This window comes from Budorcas taxicolor, chromosome 11, assembly GCF_023091745.1.
Source record: "Budorcas taxicolor isolate Tak-1 chromosome 11, Takin1.1, whole genome shotgun sequence".
Lineage (NCBI taxonomy): Eukaryota > Metazoa > Chordata > Mammalia > Artiodactyla > Bovidae > Budorcas > Budorcas taxicolor.
The window spans coordinates 31,929,276-31,941,636 of NC_068920.1; the positions used below are offsets into that span (position 1 = coordinate 31,929,276).

The 12,361-nt window shown below is 47.1% G+C and overlaps 1 protein-coding gene across 1 annotated transcript; it reads left to right on the top strand.

The window, feature by feature from the left end:
- The first annotated feature begins 456 nt into the window (after positions 1–456).
- Positions 457–10,361, top strand: TRIM15 (tripartite motif containing 15). The gene is made up of 7 exons (XM_052649735.1): positions 457–825; positions 2,964–3,059; positions 6,036–6,266; positions 7,024–7,046; positions 8,296–8,411; positions 8,789–8,821; positions 9,844–10,361. Exons 1-7 carry the CDS (start codon positions 457–459, stop codon positions 10,359–10,361), a joined length of 1,386 nt encoding a protein of 461 aa, XP_052505695.1.
- The last annotated feature ends 2,000 nt before the right edge of the window (positions 10,362–12,361 follow it).

Genomic DNA, 12,361 nt, shown 5'->3' on the forward strand with positions numbered 1-12,361 from the left:
GTGCACACCTCAGAGACAGTTTATGGCTACCACCTGCTCAGCCGGACAGGAAGCAAGGTCTCCTCCCCGACTCTCCCCACCCCACAGCGGTCAAGCGAAGGATTCCAGGAAACCCCATCTCCCTGTGACCTCATGGTGTGCTCTGTTCCCCACCCCAGGGGCCGGAAGGACTAGGACGAGGGGAGACTGGGCTGCCAGGCTGCTGTTGGGGAAATGCTGGGTAATTCGAGATGCCCTGGAGTTTGAACCCACTCAGCTGATAAGTGGTGGCCGGGACTCTGGGAAGCACAAGAGGTGGAGCCAGGTGGCTTTTCTGTCCGGACACCCCTGCCTTCCCCTCTCTCAGCCTTCCATTCCTTTCCTCTGTGACTCATGTAAAGTGATTCAATTTCAGGGAAAGAGGGTTCATGTGGACTGAGCAGAGGCCTGAGAGGACGGGCTGGGGAAGACACCGTGATGCCCACGACCCCCTCCCACAAAGCAGCTGCCTGTTCCAAGTGCAAAGGGCCCCTGGAGGATGCAGTGACCGCCGCCTGCGGACACACCTTCTGCCGGCTGTGCCTTCCTCCGCCCTCCCAGATGGGGGCCCAGCCCTCCGGCAGGGTCCTTCTCTGTGCCCTCTGCGAGGAGAAGGAGCCGAGCGAGACCCTCCTGGTCCCCGTGCCCTTGGGCCCTCTCGGGGAGACTTACTGCGAGGAGCATGGCGAGAAGATCTACTTCTTCTGCGAGAATGACGCCGAGTTCCTCTGCGTGTTCTGCCGGGAGGGTCCCTCCCACCAAGCCCACGTCGTGGGCTTCCTGGACGAGGCCATCCAGCCTTACCGGGTAAGAGGCGTGGGGTCAGCTCGGGCCATCTGGGGCAGGACAGTGTCCCGAGGTGGTGAAGGGGACGGAGCAGAGAGCTCCAGGAAGAGCTGGATATGGCCATGGTCCATATCAGGAGACCAACCCCAGGCTGCTGGGACCTGGGGCAGCCCCTGGATGAGTGGGACGTAGTTCTTTCCACTTGGAGGTGTGGCCGTTCAGTCTTGGAGAACTTCAGCTCCAGCCCTGAGGGGACCCCACAGTGACGGAGCACAGAGCATTGTAGCCACGGCTTCACTGGGAAAGAGAGAGAGCAGCTGTCCTCCTGCAGGTCACGGGCAGGGTGGCCTTGGTCTCCCCGGATCCAGACTGGGTATGGGACCTAGCAAGGCCCCGACGGCTGGGGCTCAGAGGGGAGGCAGGATGGGGAGGTCATCCTACAAGCGCTGCTCTTCTTTTCGAGAAGCGGGGTGTGGCAGCACAGTAGCCCCTCTGGTCCTGGGGACGCTATCCACTCCTATCTGCCCCTCAGGTCCCTCTTGTCACCCAGTCACCAGGTCTGGAAGTGGTCTCCCTGGAAGCATCTCTCCTCTTTCCCTCGGTATTATCCCCACAACCACCCCGGAATCCAGGCTGTCCCCATCTGTCACAGAGGCTCCATCAAGGGCCCTGTGTGCACTCTCACCTCTCCAGTCACCCTCCAGTCTGCTGCGAGGCAGAGCCTCCCAAATCGCAAAGCCCGTCATGTTGCTCCCCTGCTCACAACCACCCTGTGGATCCTGACTCTGTGTCTGAAGAAAGCCCGTGCCTTTAGCATTCAAGGCCACTTTAGCATTCAGGGTCCTGCCTTTATCTGTCAGCCACCTTCTCCAGGCACAATGTGTCCAGACAGACTGACCGTTATGTACCTGCTGTTTGCTGAATTAACACTCTTTCCTGCTTCTAATACTTCTCAGTGGTTTCTTCTTCTTGGAAAGCTTTCCACCCCCCTCACTCTCCCCCCTACCCACCTTAGTGGTGGGGACTTTTTTGTGTGTGTATTGGGGTATAGCCAACTAACAATGTTGTGATAGTTTCAGGTGAACAGTGAAGGGACTCAACCACACATATACGTGTATCCATTCTTCCCCAAACTCCCCTCCCATGCGGACTGCCACATAGCATTGAGCAGAGTCCCATGTGCTTTACAGCAGGTCCTTGTTGGTTACCCATTTTAAATATAGCAGTGTGTACTATATATATATAAATATTTATATTTTATATATTAAAAAATATATATATACTGCTGCTGCTGCTGCTAAGTCACTTCAGTCGTGTCCAACTCTGTGCGACCCCATAGACGGCAGCCCACCAGGCTCGCCCATCCCTGGGAGTCTCCAGGCAAGAACACTGGAGTGGGTTGCCATTTCCTTCTCCAATGCGTGAAAGTTAAAAGTGAAAGTGAAGTCTCTCAGTCGTGTCCGACTCGTAGCGACCCCATGGACTGCAGCCTACCAGGCTCCTCCTATATATATTTAAATATAGCAGTGTTGATCCCCAAATCCCTAACTATCCCTTCACCCCACCCTTCCCCCTGCCAGCAACCTTAAGTTCACTCTCTAAGTCTGCTGCACTCTTCTTTTTTTTTAAAGCCATTTTACCAAATTTTAAGTGTACAGTTCAGAGGCATTAAATACCTTCCTCCCCTCCTCTTACCCAACTGGAAATGTGTCTTTCATGGCCCATTGTAACTGGTAGCTGCTTTCTACACCCTTCCCTTGTCCCTGCAGGCAGAATTGTCCCCTCTGCTGTGCACCCATCTCACTGTGTACACACCTCGATTGTTGCATTTGTATCTATTTCATTCACTTTTCACAGACTCCATCTCTACATGGTGGTCTTTTTTTTTTTTTTTTTTTTCATTTTTGAGCTGAGCAGCATGGCTTGTGTGATCTTACTTGCCCAACCGGGGATCAAACTCAGGGCCCAGGCAGTGAGAGTGACAAGTCCCAACCACTAGACCACCAGGAAAGTCCTGATAGTGGTCTTTTACAGACAAGAACTGGGTCTTTTTTTACCTTTGACTTCTTCAGCACATGACAATGTGCCGGGAACATGGTAGACAATTGAGTCGAATCGTGAACTAAGCCTCCTCTTTCTTCCTATTCTTCCCTCCGCAGGATCGTCTCAGGAGTCGGCTGGAAGCTCTGAGCACAGAGAGAGATGAGATTGACAACATGAAGAGCAGGGAAGCCCAGAAGCTCCAAGTGCTCCTGGTAAAGGCCACAGCCCCATAGGCCGTCTTCTCCTTTGGGGATTTTCTTTTCTCATTGTTTTGTTCATTTTCAACTCTGTTAATTTTCATCTCAGTTTTCACACAGATTTCTATTTGGTTGTTTTCCAAATACAATTTTGCAGTTCTTTTTTTTTCTCCTTCAAATTAAGTTTTTTCCTGTTTTCCCCATGTCTTTAAACCTTATTGTTAGTATCTGAAGGTTATGTGATATTTAATTTCTTTTAACCCTTCATCTCAGTAACTTATTTTCTTGTGAGTTTTCCTGTGGTTCTCACATTCGGGGGTCCCACCTCTGGGGTGGCTCCAGTCAGCACCTTTCTTTGTTTATTCCAAGGGGGCAGGATGGGGACGATCCACATGGGAGTGAGGGCCATGTGATCAGTCAGTATCTGGATGGAGCCCTGGCCTCTCACTCTGATCGCTCTTCTGGATCCTGCTCTTAATAACTTCTGGTCCTCAGAAGTTCCCCAAGTTTCCCATCAGCTCCATCAGACATTTTAAGGATTCTTGTAACCTTTGAGAATTTGTGGTTGTCTGCATTAGACAGCTTTTAGGAATAAGTATAATTTTGTTCTGAATCATCAAATAACCACCTAGCTTCCAGGAATAAAATATCTCACAGAGACATTTGTGGCAGAACAGCGTCTCGTAAGAAATCCTGATTTTCTTCATTTAGAACACCGCACCCCATATATCATACAATAACATTACTTGTAGAGTGTGATTATTTTCTATATATTTATTTTTGGTTGCACTGGGTCTTCGTTGCTGTGTGCGGGTTTTCTCTAGATGCGGTGGTTGGGGGCTGCTCTCTAGCTTCAGTGTGTGGACTTCTCTTTGCAGTGGCTTCCCCTGTTATGGAGCATGGGCTTAGTTGCACTGTGGCATGTAGGATCCTCCCCAACCAGGGACTGAACCCATGTCCCCTGCATTGGCAGGCAGACTTCCAACCACTGGACCACCAGGGAAGCCCTGTAATTATTTTCTTAATACTTGAAAGTGTTTTTATGGTTTGCACAAATTTCTGATGTGATAATCCTCCACTTTAATGAATAAGGCATGTACATGGCCAGAATTACTATTTTGCTTTTCTTTCTTTTAAGGGTGCATTTTCTCCTTCCACCCCAGCTTTTATTAAGGTATACTTGAGAAATAGAAATGCATATTCTTAAGCTATGCAACATGATGTTCTGACCAATGTATACATTGTTTCCTGTAACTTTAAGGTAGTTTTGGTAGAATTAGGTGAATTTAGTCTTTTATCTCTAGTCTCACTGCTTCCTTCTTAGCACTCCTTTGACTCTGCAAAAGCAATATCAGTTTGGATTTGCTATTTAATCCAGTAGCTATTTAAAATGATCCTAAATTCAATTTTCTTGCAGCTATATAGTACTTATTAGTTATGTATTAACTGATATTTTTATTGTCATTCCCAGTGCTGAGAAAATATGACCTATAGGATTTCTGCTGTAGGATTTCATAAAGTTAATGATACATTTTTAGGCCTAAAACCTTGCAATATTAAAACAATACTCTGTAGTATTTGAAAATTATGTCCATATTCTGATAAGTGCTCAAAAATGCTTTTCGTAAGTCTACCTGACTAGTCAAATTTTAGAATAAAGTTATTTAACATGTGTTTGTTTTTAAAACTCATTTTATTTAAACAAAAAGTTTACCCATTTCTCCCACTTGGAAATCCCCATTTAGGGGTTTTCTTAGCAGACTCTGGGGCAGCTTGTTGTCTGGTGTCTGTTGCCTGGCTGGGAAGAATGGGCAGACTGTTCTTATTCACCTCCCTGGCTTGCCTCTGCCTCTGCACAAGGGCATTTGAGGTCAAGGTTGAGGAATCCCAGAATATCAGAGCTGGAAGTGGTTCTGGCATCTTCTAATCCAAGATCCACCTTGCCAGCCATTATTTTTCAGAGCAGAAATTTCATGTCCAGAAAAGTGATACTCCCAAGGCCACATGGCAAAGTCCAAGTTCATGATGAAGTGACTAAAACCTGGTTCTCTTAACCCTTAATCCATTGCTCTTCCCGTTACAGTCTGTCTACCTGAAAGCACTGCCTTCATATAGGAACCTTGGGGCCAGAAAATGTATACCCGTGTCTGCATGCTAGGACTGATCACAAGGCTGACCCCGAGGACAGTGGGCTGATAGTGTGGCAGTATCTGGCTCCCTTCCATCTCTTTTCTTGTGCTACAAAGTTCTCCAGTAGGATATCCACACTGTGGAATCTCTGACCAAGGAGAGAGAGTTTGGGGACAGGAAGATCTCCAGCATCCCTGAACTCCCATCAAAACATGCCCTGTAGATGGCGACCTCGGTGGCTAAGACCAACGCCACATGGTTCTTCTCTCATACAGTGTGTGCATGTTCAGTCATGGACATGACCCCATGAACCGTAGCCCACCAGGCTTCTCTGTCCGTGGGATTTTCACAGCAAGAATACTGGAGTGGGTTGCCATTTCCTTCTCCAAGGGATCTTCCCAACCCAAGGATCGAACCTGGGTCTCCTGCATTGCAGGTGGATTCTTTACCACTTGAGCCAGTAGGGAAGCCCTCTCTTCGCATAAGTTGTGCTCTAATCACAGCCTCCTCTAGCTTCAGTTGCTCTCTAAGAGATCCTCTCCACCTGACTCTAGAGATGGTATGGGAGGGTTAGGATGGTATTGCAGATGTGGAAGTACGTTTGAAAATCCTGGCTCTGACAGCATGATGGGCATTATTATTAGAATCTCTAGGTGAGAGGAGAGCATGATTCTCATCCTTGGTAAGTTTATCCTGACACCTACCTACTTGTATTAATACCATAATATTATTTGGGAGGATGAATCTTGGAACTACTTACTTCCTGTCCCTTTTAATCAACAGTAAGGATATAGATGAGGCTCTGGGAACCCAGCTCTGTGAGTTTCTCCCTAACCATGCCTGTCTTTCTACCCCTTGCAGGCTCAGATTGAAAGCAAGAAGCAGCAGGTGGAAGCGGCTTTTGAGAGGCTGCAGCAGGAGCTGGGGAAACAGCAGCACCTCCTGATGGCCAGGCTGACGGAGCTGGAGCGGCAGATATGGAAGGAGAGGGACGAGTATCTCTCCAAACTCTCTGAGGAAGTGGCCCGGCTGGGAGCCCAGGTCAAGGAGCTGGAGGAGAAGTGTCAGCAGCCAGCAAGTGAGCTTCTGCAAGTGAGAGACACCCCACCAGCTCATGGGATAGGAGAGCGAGCCCACAGGAAGGGGACACCATGCTGGGGGCTGGAAGATGCTGGAGAGAGACAGGAAAGGGAAGCGGAGATGATGTGTAATGAGAGGGACTGATGGTTATTGGGTTCCTTTGGCCCAAGGAGGTTACAGAGATGAAGTCCCAGAAGGGCTGGATGACTTTCCCATGTCACATACGGTGGTCATGCCAAAGGCTTTGGAGTCTGATGGTCTTGGGCTTCAGTGTCAGCTCTGCCGGCTGTGTGACTCTGGCAAATCTCATAACCTCTCTAAACATGGGGAGATAATAGTACCTCCCTCATGGGGTTGTTGCAAAGACCATAAAAAAAAATTTCATGCAAAATGCTCACCATAGTCCCTGGCTCACTGAAAGGACTCAGAAAACAGTGCCTGTTGTGATTATCACTATGTTATTCTGTCTCATATCTTCTGGCTGGTAACTCAAGGCCTGGTGCCTGCTGTCCACCATCTCCTAATGGTTGGAAGCAGAACACACTCGTAGGATGAGGCTGAGACAGAGGACCAGCTAATGAACTGACAACACAGTCCCACATGAGTAAGGAGGCATGATGTAAATGAGCAGTCTATGAGTAGGTGATTAAACAGATCAGCTCTCTGGAGGGGAGAGTTCTGAGCTGATATGAAAAGGAAGAAAGGATGTACAGAAGCCCTGATGGGAAGGATGTATGGAAACTAAGTGCATTTTTTTTTTCTTTTGTAGGATGTCAGAGTCAACCAGAGCAGGTAGGCCCCACTATCCCTGCTCTGCACTTGACAGTGAGACTGAAGGGGGAGAGGCACGCATTGTGGGACTGAAGGTGCAGGGTCCTATACCTTGCACCCACATGTGGTTACACAGAGAAGCAAAAGCACTTCGATAGACACACTGTCATCCTCTCACACATAAACAGCCCCAATTTACTCAGGTCTGTATGCTAAGGCTCCTTTTTAAACTGGTATTGGGGACACATTTTCTTCCCCCTTAGAAGTGAAGTTATAAATAATAATCATGGGGAATTCCCCGGCATAGAACTCCATGCTCTCACTGTCTAGGGCCTGGGTTCAATGGCTGATAGGGAAGCTAAAACCCCACCAGCCATGTGGCAAGGCCAAAATAGTAGTAATTTTAAAAATTAAATAATAATTATGTTGAACTGATCCAGGAACATCTTATTTAATTCCTGAAATTATTAGTGTTTGAGTCAGTATTTAACACCATGTAAAATGTCAGTCTAAGGGGAAATATTTAGTACAGAATATGAGAAGCATGAAACTTGGGAAGACCAGTCTATTCTTTCAATCATTTTTCCCACTCAACTTAGACACAGTGACTAGGGAAGAGTTCTCATATATTGTTGCCCTTGTGTGTGTAGGGGGGCTGAACTCAGGTGCCCACGAATCAGGAAGTTCTCTAAACATACTTCTAAAGAATGTCAGAGATTTAGATCTAGAAGAGTTTTTCTGAGGTTTTCATGTCTGATGAAGAAGCTAAGACCTAGAGGAGAAGTGCTTGTCAGTCACACAGAGATTGACAAGCAAAGACTGAGCTGGAACCAGCACTGAGGGCTTTCTCGCTGCTGCTGCCCTATAGGATTTCTTTCAACTCCTTTTTCATCCCTCTTCAACCCCTTTCCCTTTGTACCAAACATCATGCAAATTAGATCGGTTAAGGCTGTTTTTCAAATGGCACTGTACCGCCCTCTAGAGGCTAATAGGGGTGGTGATCTTACCTCTTTCGGTCCCCAAGGGTACATTCTCTTAAAGCACCTGTATCTAATTTCTGAGGAGTGGTTACCATTAGTTCCTCTTAGGTCTAGCTGAAATACTTCTTGCTTTAGTAACTCCACATTTCCAGCAAAGATAAGAGATGTCACTCAATCTAATTCACCACAGATGCCAAGATTCTTGAGGCTGATTATAGCCTCATTGGGTCTGGATGACCCAAACCTTATTTTTGGAATTAGAACCTAACTGGTTACCAACTTGTCTGCAGGTGTGAGATGAAGACTTTTGTGAGTCCAGAAGCCATTTCTCCTGACCTTGTCAAAAAGATCCGCGATCTCCACAGGAAAATACTCACCCTCCCAGAGATGATGAGGGCGTTCTCTGGTAAGAAAGGGGATAGCAACTTCCCCCATTCCCATCAGTTTCCCATCTGCCTTCCATGAAGCTCCATCTTCACCTTCCCAACCTGGCTCAAGACGTCTCCCATCCCTTAAGCCTTCCCTTAGTGATCCTACTCTCCCCAGAAAGACCATTCCCTGCAGCATCTCCTCTCCCCAAGGATGAGCACGGCAGAGTCAGGAAGGTGAGGACATCATCTCTCTCACAGCAGAAGCCCCCTTTCTTCTGTCCCTGTCCTCACATTGTTCCCAGGACACACTGCCCTTATTTATTTGAAATAAGAGCTAATAAGTCCTATAAATCTAATAATAATAAGGCTTAAAAGAATAAGTCACAGATCTTTCTATTTTTGCTTCCCTCAGAAAATCTGGTGCATCATCTGGAAACAGAATCAGGTAAACACTTGGGGGCTTTGGGAGCCATTGTTTCATTTATCCCTTCGTGCATTCATCCATTCACTCCAAGACAGAAGGACAGAGCAATTAAACTCTAGAGCCTGGTTGTTTGGCTTCTCTGTTCTAGCTTTTGCTAGTTATGAGACACTGGCAAGTCATTAAGCCTCTTTGTCCCACAGTTTTATCTGTAAAATAGAAGATATAATAGTATCCATCCCATAAGTAGTTGAGGGTAAATGAATTCATGTATGAAAAAACTTAGTATAATATCTGGCACATAGTAAGTACTCAGTTAATGTTAGATGACACATACATATTATTTATTTAAAATACTTATCAAATGCTTGGTCTTTTTGCCAAAACTTGTACTAGACTCTTTATTGACCTGGACAAATATTATAACAGTTCTTTAAATAGCATTTACTTTTAAGCTTCCCTGGTGATTCAGATGGCAAAGAATTCTCCTGCAATTCAGGAGACCCGGGTTCCATCCCTCAGATGGAAAGATCCCCTGGAGAAAGGAATGGCAACCCACTCAAGTATTCTTGCCTGGAGAATTCCATGGACAGAGGAGCCTGGTGGGCTACAATCCACGGGGTCATGAAGAGTCAGACACGACTTTTAAATTGGTGTTTAATTTAGAAACTATTTCCAAAAGCATCACCTTATTCTGCTTCTCAAATTTAACTTGCAGAAAACTCAACTGGGGGGTCTTACTAAAATGCAGATTCTGATGCAGTAGGTCTGGGTTAGGGCCCAAGATTCTGCATTTCTAACAAGCTCCCAGGCAAGTGATGGTCCTGATTCATGGACCCCACTTTGAGAAGCAAAGCCTTGCAGCACCCCTTGGTGGTCAGGTATAGATGTCATCCTCTGCCTCCTGGAACAAAACTGAGGTTCTGAGAGGTGGGACAATGACAGGCTGCCCAAGGCGGATGCTCTTTGTGCCTCCCACTCACAGCGCTCTGTCTAGGGGTATTTGTGGAGCCGCCAGTTCTGATGTGCAGCCCTTCTCCTAATAGAGGTCGTCACTCTGGACCCTCAGACCGCCAGCCGGAGCCTGGTCCTCTCCGAGGATAGGAAGTCTGTGAGGTACACCCGGCAGAAGCAGAACCTGCCGGACAGCCCCCTGCGCTTCGAGGGTCTCCCGGTGGTGCTGGGGTCCCCTGGCTTCTCCTCAGGGCGCCATCTCTGGCAGGTGGAGGTGCAGCTGGGGGACGGCGGCGGATGCACGGTGGGGGTGGTCGGGGAGGAGGTGAGAAGGAAGGGGGATCAGGGCCTGAGCGCCGAGGAGGGCGTCTGGGCGGTGGTCCTCTCCCACCAGCAGTGCTGGGCCAGCACCTCGCCGGCGACCGACCTGCCGCTGAGCGACATCCCGCGCCACGTGGGCGTCGCCCTGGACTACGAGGCGGGGCGCGTGGCCCTGCTGGACGCCGACACCCAGGCGCCCATCTTCACCTTCACCGCCTCCTTCTCCGGCAAAGTCTTTCCCTTCTTCGCTGTCTGGAAAAAGGGTTCCTGCCTTACCTTGAAAGGCTGAAGCAGGCCGTCCAGTGGGCAGTGCGGCGCCCGGGGATCCAGCGCCGACCCCTAGACGATTCGTTAGGACACGGGATCTCCGAGTCCCTATAGTTTTGTAAATTTTTTCATTTTATTTATCGTATGTCTTTCAACTCCCAGAAGTCCCTGGTCACCCGGCTGACGCTCCTGCCTTCTGTGCAGCCCCGAGGGGAGAACCAGAGATAGGCAGGTTGCTACCAGGATAACCAAGTCGAGGAGTCAGTGGGTTTTGGGGGGTGGAAAAAAACTAAAAAAAATTTTTTTAAAGTTTCAAAATAACCATCATGGGAAAAGCCAAAACTGTGTGGAACTTGCACTAATGTATCAGGTTGACTGTTTTTATTTGGACATACACATGAAGATGCTTCTGCCTCTCTGATCCTACAGTCTCTTCAGCCAGCCCCAAGTGGACCAGGTCCCTTTTATTTCTGGTCCTTTCTCTTGTGGAGTATGTCCTAACAAAGTGTGCAACCCACCCAGACTCCTGCGTCCAGTGTGTCTGATCGGTGCTGATGGGGTGGACAGAAAGGCCAGTGGAATCTCTGTGACCAATACATATCCTGTCCCTTTCACTCAGGACTTGCCTGAGGGTAGGCTAGCCAGACCCCACTGTTCAATAAGAGGAGGCTAATAAAAACATTTATTATTGTTACTGTTGTTATTGGACACAGAATCTGACTACACATGGAAGTAAGTTCACGAAGTATGAATCTCTGTAAGAATGACGACGATTCACACACCACCACCGCCACCACCTCCACTATACTTTCTGATTCTAGCTCTCTTTCCTTTCAAGTTTAACACTTATATTCCCATCCTCCCACCCCAACCCTGGAAACAAAAATCTACCTTCTTCCCCTATCAGGGTCTCTCTAGTAGAAATCTTTGTACAAGATTACCTTTCGTATCCTATGAGCCCTGTTCCTGAACTATGGGGTCAGATGTTTTCAAGATACTCCAAGTGCTTGTACCCTATGTGAACTGCATTACAAAACTGTAATATGAATGATTGCAATGTAAATAATTACCGCCAGTTTCAGTAGATTAATATAAGTCCTTGATACAAAAGAAGCGAATCTGAGGCTCTTCTGTCGTCACAGGCAGAGCCACTCTGTGTCTAACCCAGAAAAAAATCAAATTGTTTGATAGTCCAACCTAGTACTAGTAGTAGTGAAACGTGAAAGCTGGGTTCTGTTCACGGAGCCGAGGAATGAAATCTGCTAACTCGCGAACACTCACACAGGCAAAGTTTATTCTAGAAGACAGAGATACAGAGCCCTCAGTATAGACACTGAGAGGAGGTGAAGAGCCCCCAAAAGGCAGGGATTACAGGAGTTTTGTATCTCTACTAGTATTGACCTGTACCTTTTTGGTTGGCTCATGACTTTAATACATGCCATTTTTGATCAACTAATTTAAATGTCTCAATGTCCAGTTTGTCAATTTATGGTTTTCTTGGATCCCCCAGTTTCTCAGTTTCTCCAGACATTGCGATGCCATCCCTTGACCCTTTCTCAAGAACCCAGATCATTAGTTAGGGGCTAGATGTCTGTTTGGGAGCTAATTGTGGGTAATCGTCTACCTGGAGTTTTTCTCCTTGATAAACTGGACAGCAGTTAATGATTGTCTTGTCCTGGGTCTGAATGTTTTATGACCCTCCAGACCAGGGAAGCATTCTTCTGAATGCCTGGAAATTGAGTGAGAGGCTTACTTAAGAAGAGATAATTTAAATTTAATAAAAATGAATTGAAGTCTCAAAGTCTTATACTGTCTAGCAATTTCTGCCTCAGTCGTATTACCTAATGTTTATTATAAAAGCAGTATCAGTATATACTCCTGGTTTTTAAAAGATTTAAACATTTTCAGAGAGTGAAAAGTCCCACTCTCCTTACTTTCTCTTATCACATCTCATAAAACTCTGGTTAAACATTTTGTGTATACTGCCAGTTTTGTAGACAAGTCTATTTAACCTTTTTTTTA

Coding starts and splice junctions, on each gene's coding strand:
- TRIM15 (XM_052649735.1), top strand. CDS start 457: ATGCCCACGACCCCCTCCCACAAAGCAGCTGCCTGTTCCAAGTGCAAA. Junction 6,267..7,023: donor CAGCAAGTGAGCTTCTGCAA/GTGAGAGACACC, acceptor TTTCTTTTGTAG/GATGTCAGAGTCAACCAGAG. Junction 8,822..9,843: donor TCATCTGGAAACAGAATCAG/GTAAACACTTGG, acceptor TTCTCCTAATAG/AGGTCGTCACTCTGGACCCT.